The 12,230-nt window shown below is 46.7% G+C and overlaps 6 protein-coding genes across 6 annotated transcripts; 2 read left to right on the top strand and 4 right to left on the bottom strand.

The window, feature by feature from the left end:
• Positions 1-2,685: 2,685 nt before the first annotated feature.
• Positions 2,686-4,298, top strand: BHQ10_006266 (uncharacterized protein; the record flags this gene model as incomplete). The annotated part of the gene is made up of 2 exons (XM_040878833.1): positions 2,686-4,154; positions 4,205-4,298. The coding sequence occupies 2 exons, from the start codon at positions 2,686-2,688 to the stop codon at positions 4,296-4,298; spliced, it is 1,563 nt and encodes a 520-aa protein (XP_040734770.1).
• A 777-nt stretch (positions 4,299-5,075) lies between these two features.
• BHQ10_006265 (uncharacterized protein) lies at positions 5,076-5,398 on the bottom strand (the record flags this gene model as incomplete). The annotated part of the gene is made up of 2 exons (XM_040878832.1): positions 5,076-5,304; positions 5,367-5,398. The coding sequence occupies 2 exons, from the start codon at positions 5,396-5,398 to the stop codon at positions 5,076-5,078; spliced, it is 261 nt and encodes an 86-aa protein (XP_040734769.1).
• A 254-nt stretch (positions 5,399-5,652) lies between these two features.
• Positions 5,653-6,779, bottom strand: BHQ10_006264 (uncharacterized protein; the record flags this gene model as incomplete). Its single annotated transcript, XM_040878831.1, has 3 exons — positions 5,653-6,254; positions 6,307-6,668; positions 6,727-6,779. The coding sequence occupies 3 exons, from the start codon at positions 6,777-6,779 to the stop codon at positions 5,653-5,655; spliced, it is 1,017 nt and encodes a 338-aa protein (XP_040734768.1).
• Positions 6,780-7,250: 471 nt separating this feature from the next.
• Positions 7,251-9,152, bottom strand: BHQ10_006263 (uncharacterized protein; the record flags this gene model as incomplete). The annotated part of the gene is made up of 3 exons (XM_040878830.1): positions 7,251-8,392; positions 8,593-8,901; positions 8,960-9,152. 3 exons carry the CDS (start codon positions 9,150-9,152, stop codon positions 7,251-7,253), a joined length of 1,644 nt encoding a protein of 547 aa, XP_040734767.1.
• Positions 9,153-10,005: 853 nt separating this feature from the next.
• On the top strand, positions 10,006-11,177 carry BHQ10_006262 (uncharacterized protein; the record flags this gene model as incomplete). Its single annotated transcript, XM_040878829.1, has 5 exons — positions 10,006-10,079; positions 10,143-10,259; positions 10,321-10,521; positions 10,590-10,754; positions 11,015-11,177. The coding sequence occupies 5 exons, from the start codon at positions 10,006-10,008 to the stop codon at positions 11,175-11,177; spliced, it is 720 nt and encodes a 239-aa protein (XP_040734766.1).
• Positions 11,178-11,327: 150 nt separating this feature from the next.
• Positions 11,328-11,788, bottom strand: BHQ10_006261 (uncharacterized protein; the record flags this gene model as incomplete). The annotated part of the gene is made up of 2 exons (XM_040878828.1): positions 11,328-11,441; positions 11,501-11,788. 2 exons carry the CDS (start codon positions 11,786-11,788, stop codon positions 11,328-11,330), a joined length of 402 nt encoding a protein of 133 aa, XP_040734765.1.
• Positions 11,789-12,230: the final 442 nt, after the last annotated feature.

The raw sequence follows: 12,230 nt of genomic DNA, 5'->3' as shown, positions 1-12,230 counted from the left end.
TTTCGTATCGGAAGTCGAGCAAGATGCTTCCACCCTCTGAAGAACGAAAGAAGGGAAGAAAAAAGCGCGAGGCGGAGCGATAACAGCAGCAGGGCTACTGGCCGATTAGCAACTTAGCGATTTCCTTCGGGAGTGCCGTACGCCTCATTCGGGTGGTTACTTACGATGTTACCTGCGTACGCTTCGAATAGGTTATTTTACCGTCTCCTCTTGTACGGAGCTTGGCTGTATCTGGTGTAGCTGCTCCTCCTGAAAAGAATAGCAACCCGGGGCAAGGACGTCCACCAAATAATCAAACAGAAAAACATGCATCGCCGTGGATAACGGATGAATGGCAGTGTGGGTGACTGATTCTTCTTTGGGCTTAGTGCAGCATCAGGGGATGGTCCGGTCGAGATGCCGCCAATGGGAAGCACACTAGTGGATAAATCTTGCAGTAGTTCGTGGCTCCTACTGGCCAAGACTCAGATCAGCTGGTGTATGTGTGGAGAGGAGTGGGCCCACTTAGAGTTTGGATCAGCCAATTGTCAATCAGGTGTGTTTTGTGCATGCCGTGATTGATACGGTGTCAGTACGGGGTACATGCTGTATAGTTACTATAGTACCAGGTCTGTACAACAGCTGGTACGTGCGTGGTGAAGGAAGACGTTTATTTAGAGTCGAAGTCACGACTCTAAACCATCGCGACTCCTAGTGTCTACCAACTTCATAGTAAACTTCTCTCGGGAAAAGGCAGGTATATTTCATACAAGACGGCCACGAGTTTGTCGATGGGGCAATCCACTTAGTGCCAGCTCCATAGGGACTCCGTAGCCCTCCGTACCTACATAGCATAGTAAAGCTCAAGACGGCGGAAGTCCAAAGTTTTCAATCTGTTGGAGTGTTGATTGGCCGTACTGGAACATCCCATCCGCTAAAAGTTCAAACACAACCTATTACAGAAAATCATCTACTCACTAACTTCTATCAGATTAGTACGGTCTCTTATCCAGATGTTATCTTCTCTTATGGGAGGATTACGATTCCCTCTATCATCCATTCGTCTATTCAAGCAGGTGCCAGAAAGAAAATCTTGCAAGCATTCGGTGTCCTTTTTCATAGATTGCTTAGAGACAGCTTTTACCACATCCGCCAAGACAGCTGAAGTTTCAATGCCATGAACCATACCCCGTTCCATGGTACTATCACGGCACCATCTGGGACGTACCTATTCCGAATCAGATTACTTTTTAGTATCACAGGGGCTCATTATTTTTGCTTTGACATCACACCAATAGCAGACCAGGGAACAGATCAAGTCGCAAAACATTTTTAAAAAAAAATATCATCGGTGCCTCGGTTCACCGAATCACAGATTGAGTTTCATTGGCACAGTTTCAAGTGCTTACTTAGTACAGAGCTAGCTCATTCCATATCGTATCAGAAATGAATATCCGCTTGTTAGTCTACCAGAACAATGGTGATCTTACGAACGCCCACATCTGTAGCACTATTGCAGTATTAAGCAGCACTTCAAGCCCAAGTCATGTGATACTTCAGGCACCTGAGATGAAGATCCAACGAACTAATTCGTAGTCAACATTGTCACTCAGAAACATGTATTCGCAAAGCCATTTTCATGCGAGCGATTGCATCAGTCAAGCAAATAGCGACCGGGCAAGCTGTAAATCTAATCTAAGCACTCCGCGCCAGCGTAGTTCATGGGTATTTAAATTGACGACTCGACGCCAAGATGCTTCTCGGACTGGCCCCTTACTTTCCCAGCGTGCTAGTATGCTACACACTTTTTGCCGGTAGAAGCTTCAAGGTGAAATACGTACAGCACGTAATATACCAACCCAAACCCCAGAGAACATCGCTGTAAGAACGCCGATAATACGACTTATCCAAGAAGAAATGATACATACAACTAACTAGCCAGTACGTACACATGTCAGACCTTGGCAGGGCTTGTAAGACGACGTCATCCATCAAAATTTCAGGATTGAGCGGCAGCACTATATCAACCATCATATACCCGTACTGCTGCCATTTTGGACTAGTATCACTTGACTGGTTCATGCGATTGTCGGGCATATCGCGTGTTAACAGACACTTTAGTTGATTCGACTAAATGTTGGAACAATATTAGTGTTGTACCGGTACTGTACTGGGAATTTCTCGCCATGTGCTGTGTACAAATCAGTCCGCTTTTTCGGGAAATTGTGACTTGGATAGATCATCACGGGTGAAGCTAGTTTGTGGTTGAGATATGGGGATGCTATCAGTGCTCAAGGAGAGTTTCCGGAGTGACATCGTCAATTTGGAATCAACCTGAGTATAGGAAGATTGACTTGGTTGAAATAATTTAGGAGGTCGTTACCGGTTAGAGTGTATGGACAGTATATTGCGATCATCACGATCGTTTACTATGGTCTGGCAGCTTCGTAACTTTAACTACTTGAAGATGACTAAGGCATCAAGGCATCAATGCCAGTCACATGATACCATGTGACTCATGCAAAACCGCGGGGCAGCAACTGCACAGGCAGGTTGAATAGCTTACCGTATCGAATTTTGACTAATTTTGTCCGAAAGAGTCATACACACAGCGACAACCGATCCACTCAATTTGAGCTACTTGAGACGTCGCTCGACTCATTGTCACAGTCATTGAAATACGAAAACCAACAGATCCAACACGAAATGGCGTCTGACTTGACAGCGCCCGTTTTGGACGCTTTGTCGTCAACCGACCAACCTCTCCTATCTAACGAAACCTTCCCCTCCGTCCCGTTCTTAAACATAAAATCTGCATTGGATCGCCTAGCGTCACGGTCGATGGTGGAATATGAGGCGATAGACAAAGAAGCTCTCGTTTTGACAGAGGAAGGCGAGTCCATTGCCGCCAATGGCTCGCACGAAGCCAAGGTCTTCGACGCCGTCGTTGCAGCTCTCGACGGATTGAAAATCGCAGATCTCCCCGGTATCGTTGGAAAGGATATCGCCAAGGTCGGGCAGGGCAATGCCTTCAAGCGAGGCTGGATCAAGAAAGACAAAGACTTGTTACGAGCGAACACAGACAAGATTGAAGATGAGACGAGACTGTTACTGCAGACCATCAAGGAATCACAGACCTACCCTGACGGCAAAGTGGTCGCAGACTTGAAGAAGAGGAAACTGATTGCGGTACAAAAAGTGATTAGCTACAAGTTCAAAAAGGGTCCCAAGTATGCGCGGGAATTCGTCAAGGAAGAAACCGACTTGACAGAGGAGATGCTCACGAGCGGAGCGTGGAAAACCGCTCATATGAAACCATACAACTTCAAGGCAAAGGGAGCTCTGACTCCAAGTGGCGCATTGCACCCTCTCAACAAAGTCCGACAAGAATTCAGGAATATCTTCTTCGAGATGGGATTCGAGGAAATGCCCACCAACCGCTTCGTCGAAACGGGTTTCTGGAACTTCGACGCCTTGTATGTACCGCAACAACACCCGGCTCGTGACTTGCAAGATACCTTCTACATTTCCGATCCTCTCAAGGCCGACCCTCCTCGTGAGGACCCTCCCAACAACCCTCATTTGAAAAAGGTATCGGCTGTGCCATCATCTGCCAAGACGCAAGAAGACAAGCCCCTCGACTATCAAGCGTACTGGGACAATGTTCGCGCTGTCCACGAAACCGGTAAATATGGCTCAATTGGATACCGGTATCCCTGGAACCCCGACGAAGCTCTTCGCCTTGTCCTCCGAACACACACAACCTCCGTGTCGACATACATGCTACACAAACTCGCCGCCAACCCCCGTCCTGCCCGCTACTTCAGTATCGACCGCGTTTTCCGAAACGAAGCGGTCGACGCCACTCACTTGGCCGAATTCCACCAAGTGGAAGGTGTCATTGCCGATTTCGGTCTTGCGCTCGGCGGTCTGATCGGCTTCATGGAAGTCTTTTTCGCGAAAATGGGTATCCATCGCCTTCGTTTCAAGCCCGCTTACAACCCTTATACCGAGCCCAGTATGGAGATTTTCGGATATCATGATGGATTGGCTAAATGGGTCGAGATTGGAAACAGTGGTATGTTCAGGCCGGAGATGTTGGAGTCTATGGGATTACCGAAGGATATGCGTGTGTATGGTTGGGGTTTGAGTCTTGAGAGGCCTACCATGATCAAGTGAGTTCCCAGTTATAGTCTAATTATTGCCTACTAACTTCGAAAAATAGGTACGGAGTGAGCAATATTCGTGAACTTCTCGGCCACAAAGTCGATTTGAACTTCATCGAGTCGAATCCAGCTGTTCGTCTTGACAGGGATTAAATCATCAATCTAGCAAAAGACTAAAAGAAGGAACGAGACTCAGCGGAATGTGTAATGATCACGGTATAAAAAACAATTTCATTCAAATAGAACAGATAGAACAATTCCCTAGCTGTTCATCTTCTATCAAATAATCTACGATGTCCCGCCCGTATCTGTGCCCCAGCTCGTAATCTCAGAATAACCGTGGCTCTTCAATAGGCGGGTATGCTATAATATTCGGCGTATGGATGTATTTAATGTTATGTTCTACCTCCTCTCTCATGGAAGTCATCTCCTGAAGAGAAAGAGTGAGGAGGCCTTGATATGCCGTTTGCACCATTCTAGTAACAAGTCCTTTTTTGTGATTTTTTTTTTTGTTTCTTTTGTATTGTGTGTAAGGTATGGATAGTATGGATGTAGATTAGAGTTTGAGATCTAGTCTCGGGGTTGATTTCATTCTTTTTTTCGAGATTTTGTTCTTTCATTGAGAGGTTGAGGTTGATTGGGAACGAATAGGATTGGATATGTATATCGTTCATACAAGTGTCATCTGTATGAATTAGCATTCTCGTTCGTTTGCTTGAATTTGCCAGAGCTAAGGTAAACTCACCATCAGGCACATAACCCTAGTCCACATTTCATCCCCCACTCCAGCACACACATAAAAAGAACACGAAGAGAAAGAAAAAAAACGCATCAATCATATCATCGATCCCGATCCGATATCTGAACCGAGTCCGTCAACCCATTTTTAACCCCAAAAACAATAATCCCCTGCTTGAAAAAGCCGAAAATTTATCGCTGAGCACTCCAGACACTCTTCAAATATCCATCGCGCTGCGCAAGACGGTTGAGCGAGTCATCAGCCTCGCCGCGAGCGCGCACGAATCCGCTGAGCGCATAGACGCCGTTCTCGCCGGTGTAGCGGCCGTTCTCGTCAACGTTGCCGATGGAGATTTGCACGGAGGCGTGGTCGTTGGCTTTGATAATGCGGTTGGTAGCGCTGCACTTGCGGGGGACGTAGCTGTTGTTCGTTAGTCTTTTTCTCTCGTCAAGAAATTTTCAAGAGGGATCGGGGGCACCGACAGATCGACAATCTCTCCCTTTTCGTTCTCCATTTTGGCTGATTTGTGTGGTTTTGAAGGTGGTGACTTCGAGGGGCGTGGTTGATTGAAGATGGAGGTAACGAAAATTTCAATGTGCAACTCGGCGTCCCAAGCGAATTTGGTCTGTTTGGCTTACCCGTCGAATTCGAGAAATTGGGTGGGGAATCGTTGTGTGGGTCATGTGACTTTGCCGGAAGCGTGCGTGTGTTTATTGTGGCTAGTGCGTATATATAGTTTCTTGTTATGATCTCAACTCTTAGCACCAACTATAAAGAACTCTTCTCATCCTTCAAAACATCCCTTTTCCATCGCACATCAACGTTCCTCGGCCCATCTTTCCCGAACTTCACTAAAATTACTCTCTCGTCATCCCCCTTCTTCCCTGAACCAACCAACTCCGGCCCCGGATGATCCAATGCCAGAACAGCTCTCTGATCATCCAGCAATTGCAGACTTCGCGGGGAGACAAACTTATCTGTCCACGGCGGATTGCCGGCGTGAATAAACTCAAGTAATTCTTTCCTTCGCGCTTGTCTCTCCGTTGCATTAGACGTAGGAGGAGCTTTATCCAAGAACTGAGCAACGATCGAAAGAAGTAAAAATTGAGGCGGATAAAGAATTATTTCTCCCGCTTGAGCTTGCTGTAGCCAGGTCGATGCTGGTAAGAACCTGGCTTCGTTGATCTCCACGCCGCCGTCTGAAGAAGGAACTTGCACTTCCTGCCTTCCTCCTTCGGGTAATCCTTGCGCTAGACTCTCACCTGCTGCGGACGAGTCCGGAATGGGTAAGAAGTAGAGATACATCTGCGTCGAGAACCGCTTTGGCAGATTCGGCGGTGTTATCCAATGCGTAAATGGGACCAGATTATCTTCAACATCGTCAGCCCACTCCATACTTTTGGAAATAGAGAAGTTACATACCAGTATCCATCTCAGCCTTCGAATTCTGTCTCTTCAACCACTCCTCAAAGCCAATCTTATTACTGTGAATGTCATGCCTCCCCTTCTCCCTCTCCGCCTCATCTACATGCACCAGTTTCCTGGGGTTAGTAACGTCTCTCGCAAGTAAGATTCCACTCTCCTCAAACAGTTCCCGGATAGCTGCCCGCCGATAATTGATGGCATCATAATGTCGCCGCGGATCTTCCGGGCTGACTGTGAATTCTCCATCGTGTCGGACGGAGATGTTGCCTCCAGGGAAGACGTGCGCTGATGCGAATGAGGTTGAAGTCTTTACGCGGTGGAGGAGGAGGACTTCATTTTCTGGGGAGATGAGGACGACGCTTATCACCGGGGTTAGGGATTGGATTGTTAAAGTTGATTTGACAGTATTTGACTTACCTTGAGCTTGGGCGAGGGATTGCTAGTTCCTTCTTTTTGGATTTTGCGGACATTGCTGAGTCGGATGGACTACGAGAGCTTTGGCGACTTGCTATTGCTGAGAACGATCGATACTGGATATGACAGAAAGGATTCTTCGCGCGATAGCGTCTAGTTAAGATTCCTCCGTGGTGAGAAATAGAGCTCAGGTATAGGCCAACCGTCTTGGTACCACTATGATTATAGACTGTAATTCTCTGGTACCTAGTGACAGGTAGCATTTTACCTTCAATGATGTACCAAGTAGGAAACATTAGACATAAGCTGTAACCTCGGTTGCATGCTAGTATGTTGTTGGACTACTGCACGACGGAGCCAGGAAACGCGGGGAGAGCAAGGGCCGAGGCTAGCCACCTCCGGATCTACATACAAGTATTTAAAAACTTAGATCACTAGCAAATTCAAGCTGAATAGTAAATCATAATACATTATCACTTTTTTTCTATCTTCACTCATACAATCATTGCTTATACCCGTCGCAAAACCTAAGAGTAGAGCTTCTTGTCGAAGCTGTGAAGGCCGTGGACATTACCCTCTGCCTGGGCACTGCCACTACGCAGTTCGAAGCGAACAGTCTTATTGTTGACTGATTCGTGCAAATCCTGGACGCTGCGCACACCAATGTCTTGCAATGAGTGCTGGATACCAGCAATAAGGTATGGCACGAATTTGGTCACGGAGCCGCGGTCAAGGACAGATCCAGACACACCTTGTGCGACAAGGACTCGGTCTTTCTCCGAGAAGTATCTGGCAGTACCAGCATTGCTGGCCTTGCTATCCTTTCCACCCTTGCCAGCCTTCTTGTCCTCCATAGCGTCAATGCTACCCATTCCACGGTAGGCCTTGACAAGCTGACCCTCGCTGCTGACAAAGTATTCACCAGGAGATTCGGTGGTACCGGCAAGCAAGCCACCCATCATGATAGTGGAGGCACCCATAGCAAGACCTTTGACAATGTGACCAACGTTCTGGATACCACCGTCGGCAATGCAAGGAACACCAAAGCGGGCAGCAAATGAGGCAACGCTGTGGACAGACAAAGCCTGGGGACGGCCAACAGCCATGACCTCCTGGGTAATGCACGCACTACCGCTGCCCATGCCAATTCTCAGGCCATCGACACCGGCGGCGATCAGACTGGCGGCCTGCTCTCGCGTGACCACATTGCCGCCAATAACATCAATCTGAGGGAAGGTCTTCTTAACCCACTTGATCATATCAATCTGGTACATACTGTTTCCCTGACTGCTGTCAAGAATAACAATATCAAGACCTGCATCAACAAGCATCTGCAATCGTTCCTTATCGCTTTCGCGAGTACCGATAGCAGCAGCAGCAATGAGTTGCTTGGAGTGAGGAAGCTTGGATGCAAGAGGGTAGTGGAGATTCTTTCTCAAATCAGAGCGGGAGAGCAAAGAAACGAGGTTTCCGTCCTTGTCAACGATAGGAAGCTTGCCCTTCTTGGAGTTACGCAACACCTCGTTGGCCTCAGCCAAGGTGGTGCCGGCAGGAGCGGTGACGAGATCGGTAGACATGACTTCGGTGACGGGATCTTGGTCGGAAGTGTGGAACTGAATGTCACGGCTGGTGACAATACCGACGAGTTTGGATCGGAGAGTACCATTTTCTATATGCTAAATTAGCAATGATCGCAACAAGAATGAATAATATAAGTATAGCATGAGGAGCTAAAATCAGATAGAAATCTTTTCTCCACACAGCTTGCGCTGACTACGGTGGAACGAAAGTTATTTGTAAAGATGTTGGAACATCATGAAAGCGAAAAAACACGTGAAAATGACGGTAAAAACAATAAAGAGAACCTACCAGTAACAGGGAAACCACCGAAGCCCCAGGTAGACTTAAGCTCCTTGGCCTCCGCAACAGTAGTCTTGGGAGAGATGACGACAGGGTCAAGAATGAAACCATTCTCATATCTCTTGACCTTTCGAACCATCTCGGCCTGGTCTTCGGCAGAGCAGTTGTGATGAATTACACCGAGACCTCCGAGAAGCGCCATGTGGATGGCCATATTGTGTTCGGTGACAGTGTCCATAGGAGAGGACAAAAGAGGCGCCTTCAATGAAATGCGCTTGGTGACGGGGGTATCAAGAGTAACTTCGGAAGCAGGGAATCCTGATGGAGGCGTCAGTACAATTTCGATTTTTGTATACTAAAATGAGCTATGCCATACCAATATAACCAGGTAAGATAAGGAAATCATTATATGTCAAGGCACCGTGCTTGTCAGAGTCAAGCAGGGTATCGACATCCAACCCATCTCGGGTAGGATAGTCCTTCTCAAGGATCTCCAGAGCCTTGGTGTAGTCCTGGATATCTCCCTTGGCTTGGAAAAAGCCCTGGGCGTCGCCGTTGGTGATAGTCATGGTGATAAATTGAAAAATACAAAAATAGGGAAAATTGAGGGGTATCAAAGAGTAAAGTCAAGAAGAATGGATGAGAAAACAGTCAACAGACAACTATGATAGGTTCCTGCTGACGGGGAAGAGTTTCCTTTCCCAAAGAAAAGAAAGAAAAAAAAAAGAGAGAAGGAAGAGGGCGAGTTCTGGATTGAGGCAGATAACTTTTTTTCGGTTGTGGGGTTCGAAGTCACGCTAGTCTCGGATTGGTCAAGACCACGAGGCGGTGAATCATGGCCTGAGGCAACCGCCTCTCGTTATCGATAACACCGATGGTTATCGATTATTGGCTGCTTGCTTCGACCACTCGAGTATTTTATTCATGATGATTCAAGCTAAATACCCTCATCATGGGTGACTAAAGTATGATCCTGTCAGAAAGGAGTAGGAATACTATTGTGGCTGACATGGCTTTGATTTATGGGACCCAATATTGAATAGATCGTGGACATTTGGACCTCTATCTACTTGGGTAGGCTAGACAGTGTCGATATATAGTAATTTCCAAGGTCATGTACAGACCAGACATCACGCAGATTCAAATTCATTGTTAATGCCGAGGTACCATTTGAATCAAAAATAGATGCTTTAAACACGACCATTGGCTTCTATCTGACTACGGGTGGATGACTTCCCATATTTTACTTCAGTCACTATCAATAAACCTTTTGTAAGCATGGTGTCGGACTGCCTCGCGATACAATGACGACAGCATGATCTTCGATAAAGTCAAACGAATGAGCTATTAAATACATAAGATATAATGCAGATTGTGAAATACTTGCTATTGACTCTTAAATGCTAAGATTTTATTGTCAAGATGGCATCGCAAGAAATGAAACTACCAGGCACTTTCCAGCCTCCTCGTGTTCCTCAAAGCCAAGCAAAGCCAGGGTAATGATATATGTATATAATGTCATGTCTATGACAGGGCTAACTCTAATGTTCTTACCAAAGACTCGAGAAAAATATGCAGCCGGCTAGTGAACCAACACAACTTAAAGGCGATGGATTCGTTGATTATGTTGGAAATAACAAATTGAAAGACAAGAGTGTGCTGATTACGGGAGGCGAGTAAGTGTATATCTCGGATGTTGCCTGAGAATACTTAAACGAACATTAATGAATATGTCAGCTCCGGCATTGGTCGAGCCGTTGCTGTTCTTATGGCAAGGGAAGGCGCCGACGTTACAATCGCCCATCTTCCCGAGGAGCAAGAAGACGCGAAAGACACCAAGCAAATGGTGGAAGCTGAAAAGAGATCTTGCTTTCTCTTTGCCGGTGATCTGACCAACTATGAAAATTGTCGTCGAGTTGTTGACGAACACTTTCGAAGGTATGAATATGTCTCGATAATCGCATACTGATGGGCATCGAGATATGTACTAACGCTAGGGCCGATAGTTACGGAAGTCTCAACATCCTTGTCAACAACGCATCCCAGCAATACATGTGTAAGGCCTTCACCGATATCGACCTCAATACTGTTGAGCATATCTTTCGAAGCAACATCCTACAGATGTTCGCAATGACCAAGTATGCACTTACATACATGAAGAAAGGAGACACGTAAGTATCGCCCATATCCACTTGACTGGAACTCTGTACTGATTACCCTTCTTTCGAGTATCATAAACACTACTTCTGTGGTCACTTTTCGTGGTTCTCCGAGTATGGTCGACTATGCAGCGACCAAAGGAGCTATCGTAGGATTCACACGTTCCTTAGCAACCCAGTTGATTTCAAAGGGTATAAGGGTCAATGCCGTGGCGTAATATCTTAGAATCCTGAGTTTCACAAAAACAAGTACTTACGACCTGATGCTAAAGACCCGGTGCCATCTATACCCCTATTCAACCCGATACACGAACAGCGAAGCAAATGGAAGGCTGGCATACCAAGAGCCCACTCGGACGTCCCGGACAGCCAAGCGAGGTTGCTCCTACCTTTGTGTTCCTGGCTAGCCCCGAAGCTTCGCTATACTGTGTGTGAGCCAGCCCTTCTTGGGTAGAGTGAACTGACATTCATTCATAGACGGTCAAACACTGCATTGTTATCCTATCGGTGATTGAGTCGTTCTATCCTCTGCCCTGGGACATCACCTGAATAAAAATTTCAAATTGTTCTAGTCTATCGGGGAATTTAAATCAGCCATGAGGCAGCTTCCTCTAATGCATTATCCCAGCCGTTTTCATTCTTCCAAGTAGCGACACTTTCGATCTCGTCCTTTCCTAGTTTTAGACCATTGTAGAGATGCTGAATTAAACTATTAATAAGACCTATAGTGTAGCCGTACAGGATATGATCATGCTTACCGGAAACATTCCCTCCCCATCCCGTGGTCCGCAAATCTTCGCATCCGGGCTTTCCCATCGTATATTGTCTTCGACCATGGCATACTCGAGTCGGAGTACATATAAAACAGGCTCGTCCTTGAAGAAGAACTTCAGAGTATTCGGTACCTGACGAGCCGAAGAAAGATGGATGAAGCCCGACTGTAGGTCTAGATCGCTGACGGGCAGTCGGTCTGGTAAAGACTCGGGAATGGGCGCACTTGACGGAACGAGTTTGTAGACATATTTCAGAGCATCTGAAGAAGCCATCTTCACTCTAGGAATGCCAAAGAAGCTGATCAATCCAATATGTAAGATCTGGCCTGAGCTCGAATCTGGCTTTTGCAAATCTTGGAATGTCGTTTATGGTGGGGCGATCTTACTTCTTCGTGGTCGTCATTTCGGGGATTAAGCACCAAGGCTTGAAACATCTGAGTACGGATATTACACAAATTCTGGCAATAGTCTGCTACAAATACCGTAATTACAATGAAACGCGGCTGTTTGGCGCTAGTAAGTCACATGACTTTCCGCGCAAAGCAAGCCTCAGCAACCGGCAACGCGCGGCTATGCCCGATCGGGACAAATGTAAACAAGGCGGACGGGCAACCCCTCCCGAAAAGATCACAAACCTCTGGGAAGCTGCGACCGAAACCAGGCACTTGCCCCGTTCCTGCTAGTTTTGTTGTCATCGTCGTCCATCATCAAAGGT

Source organism: Talaromyces amestolkiae (assembly GCF_001896365.1).
Source record: "Talaromyces amestolkiae strain CIB chromosome Unknown scaffold11.1, whole genome shotgun sequence".
NCBI lineage: Eukaryota > Fungi > Ascomycota > Eurotiomycetes > Eurotiales > Trichocomaceae > Talaromyces > Talaromyces amestolkiae.
This window is presented reverse-complemented; position numbering and strand designations above follow the sequence as displayed.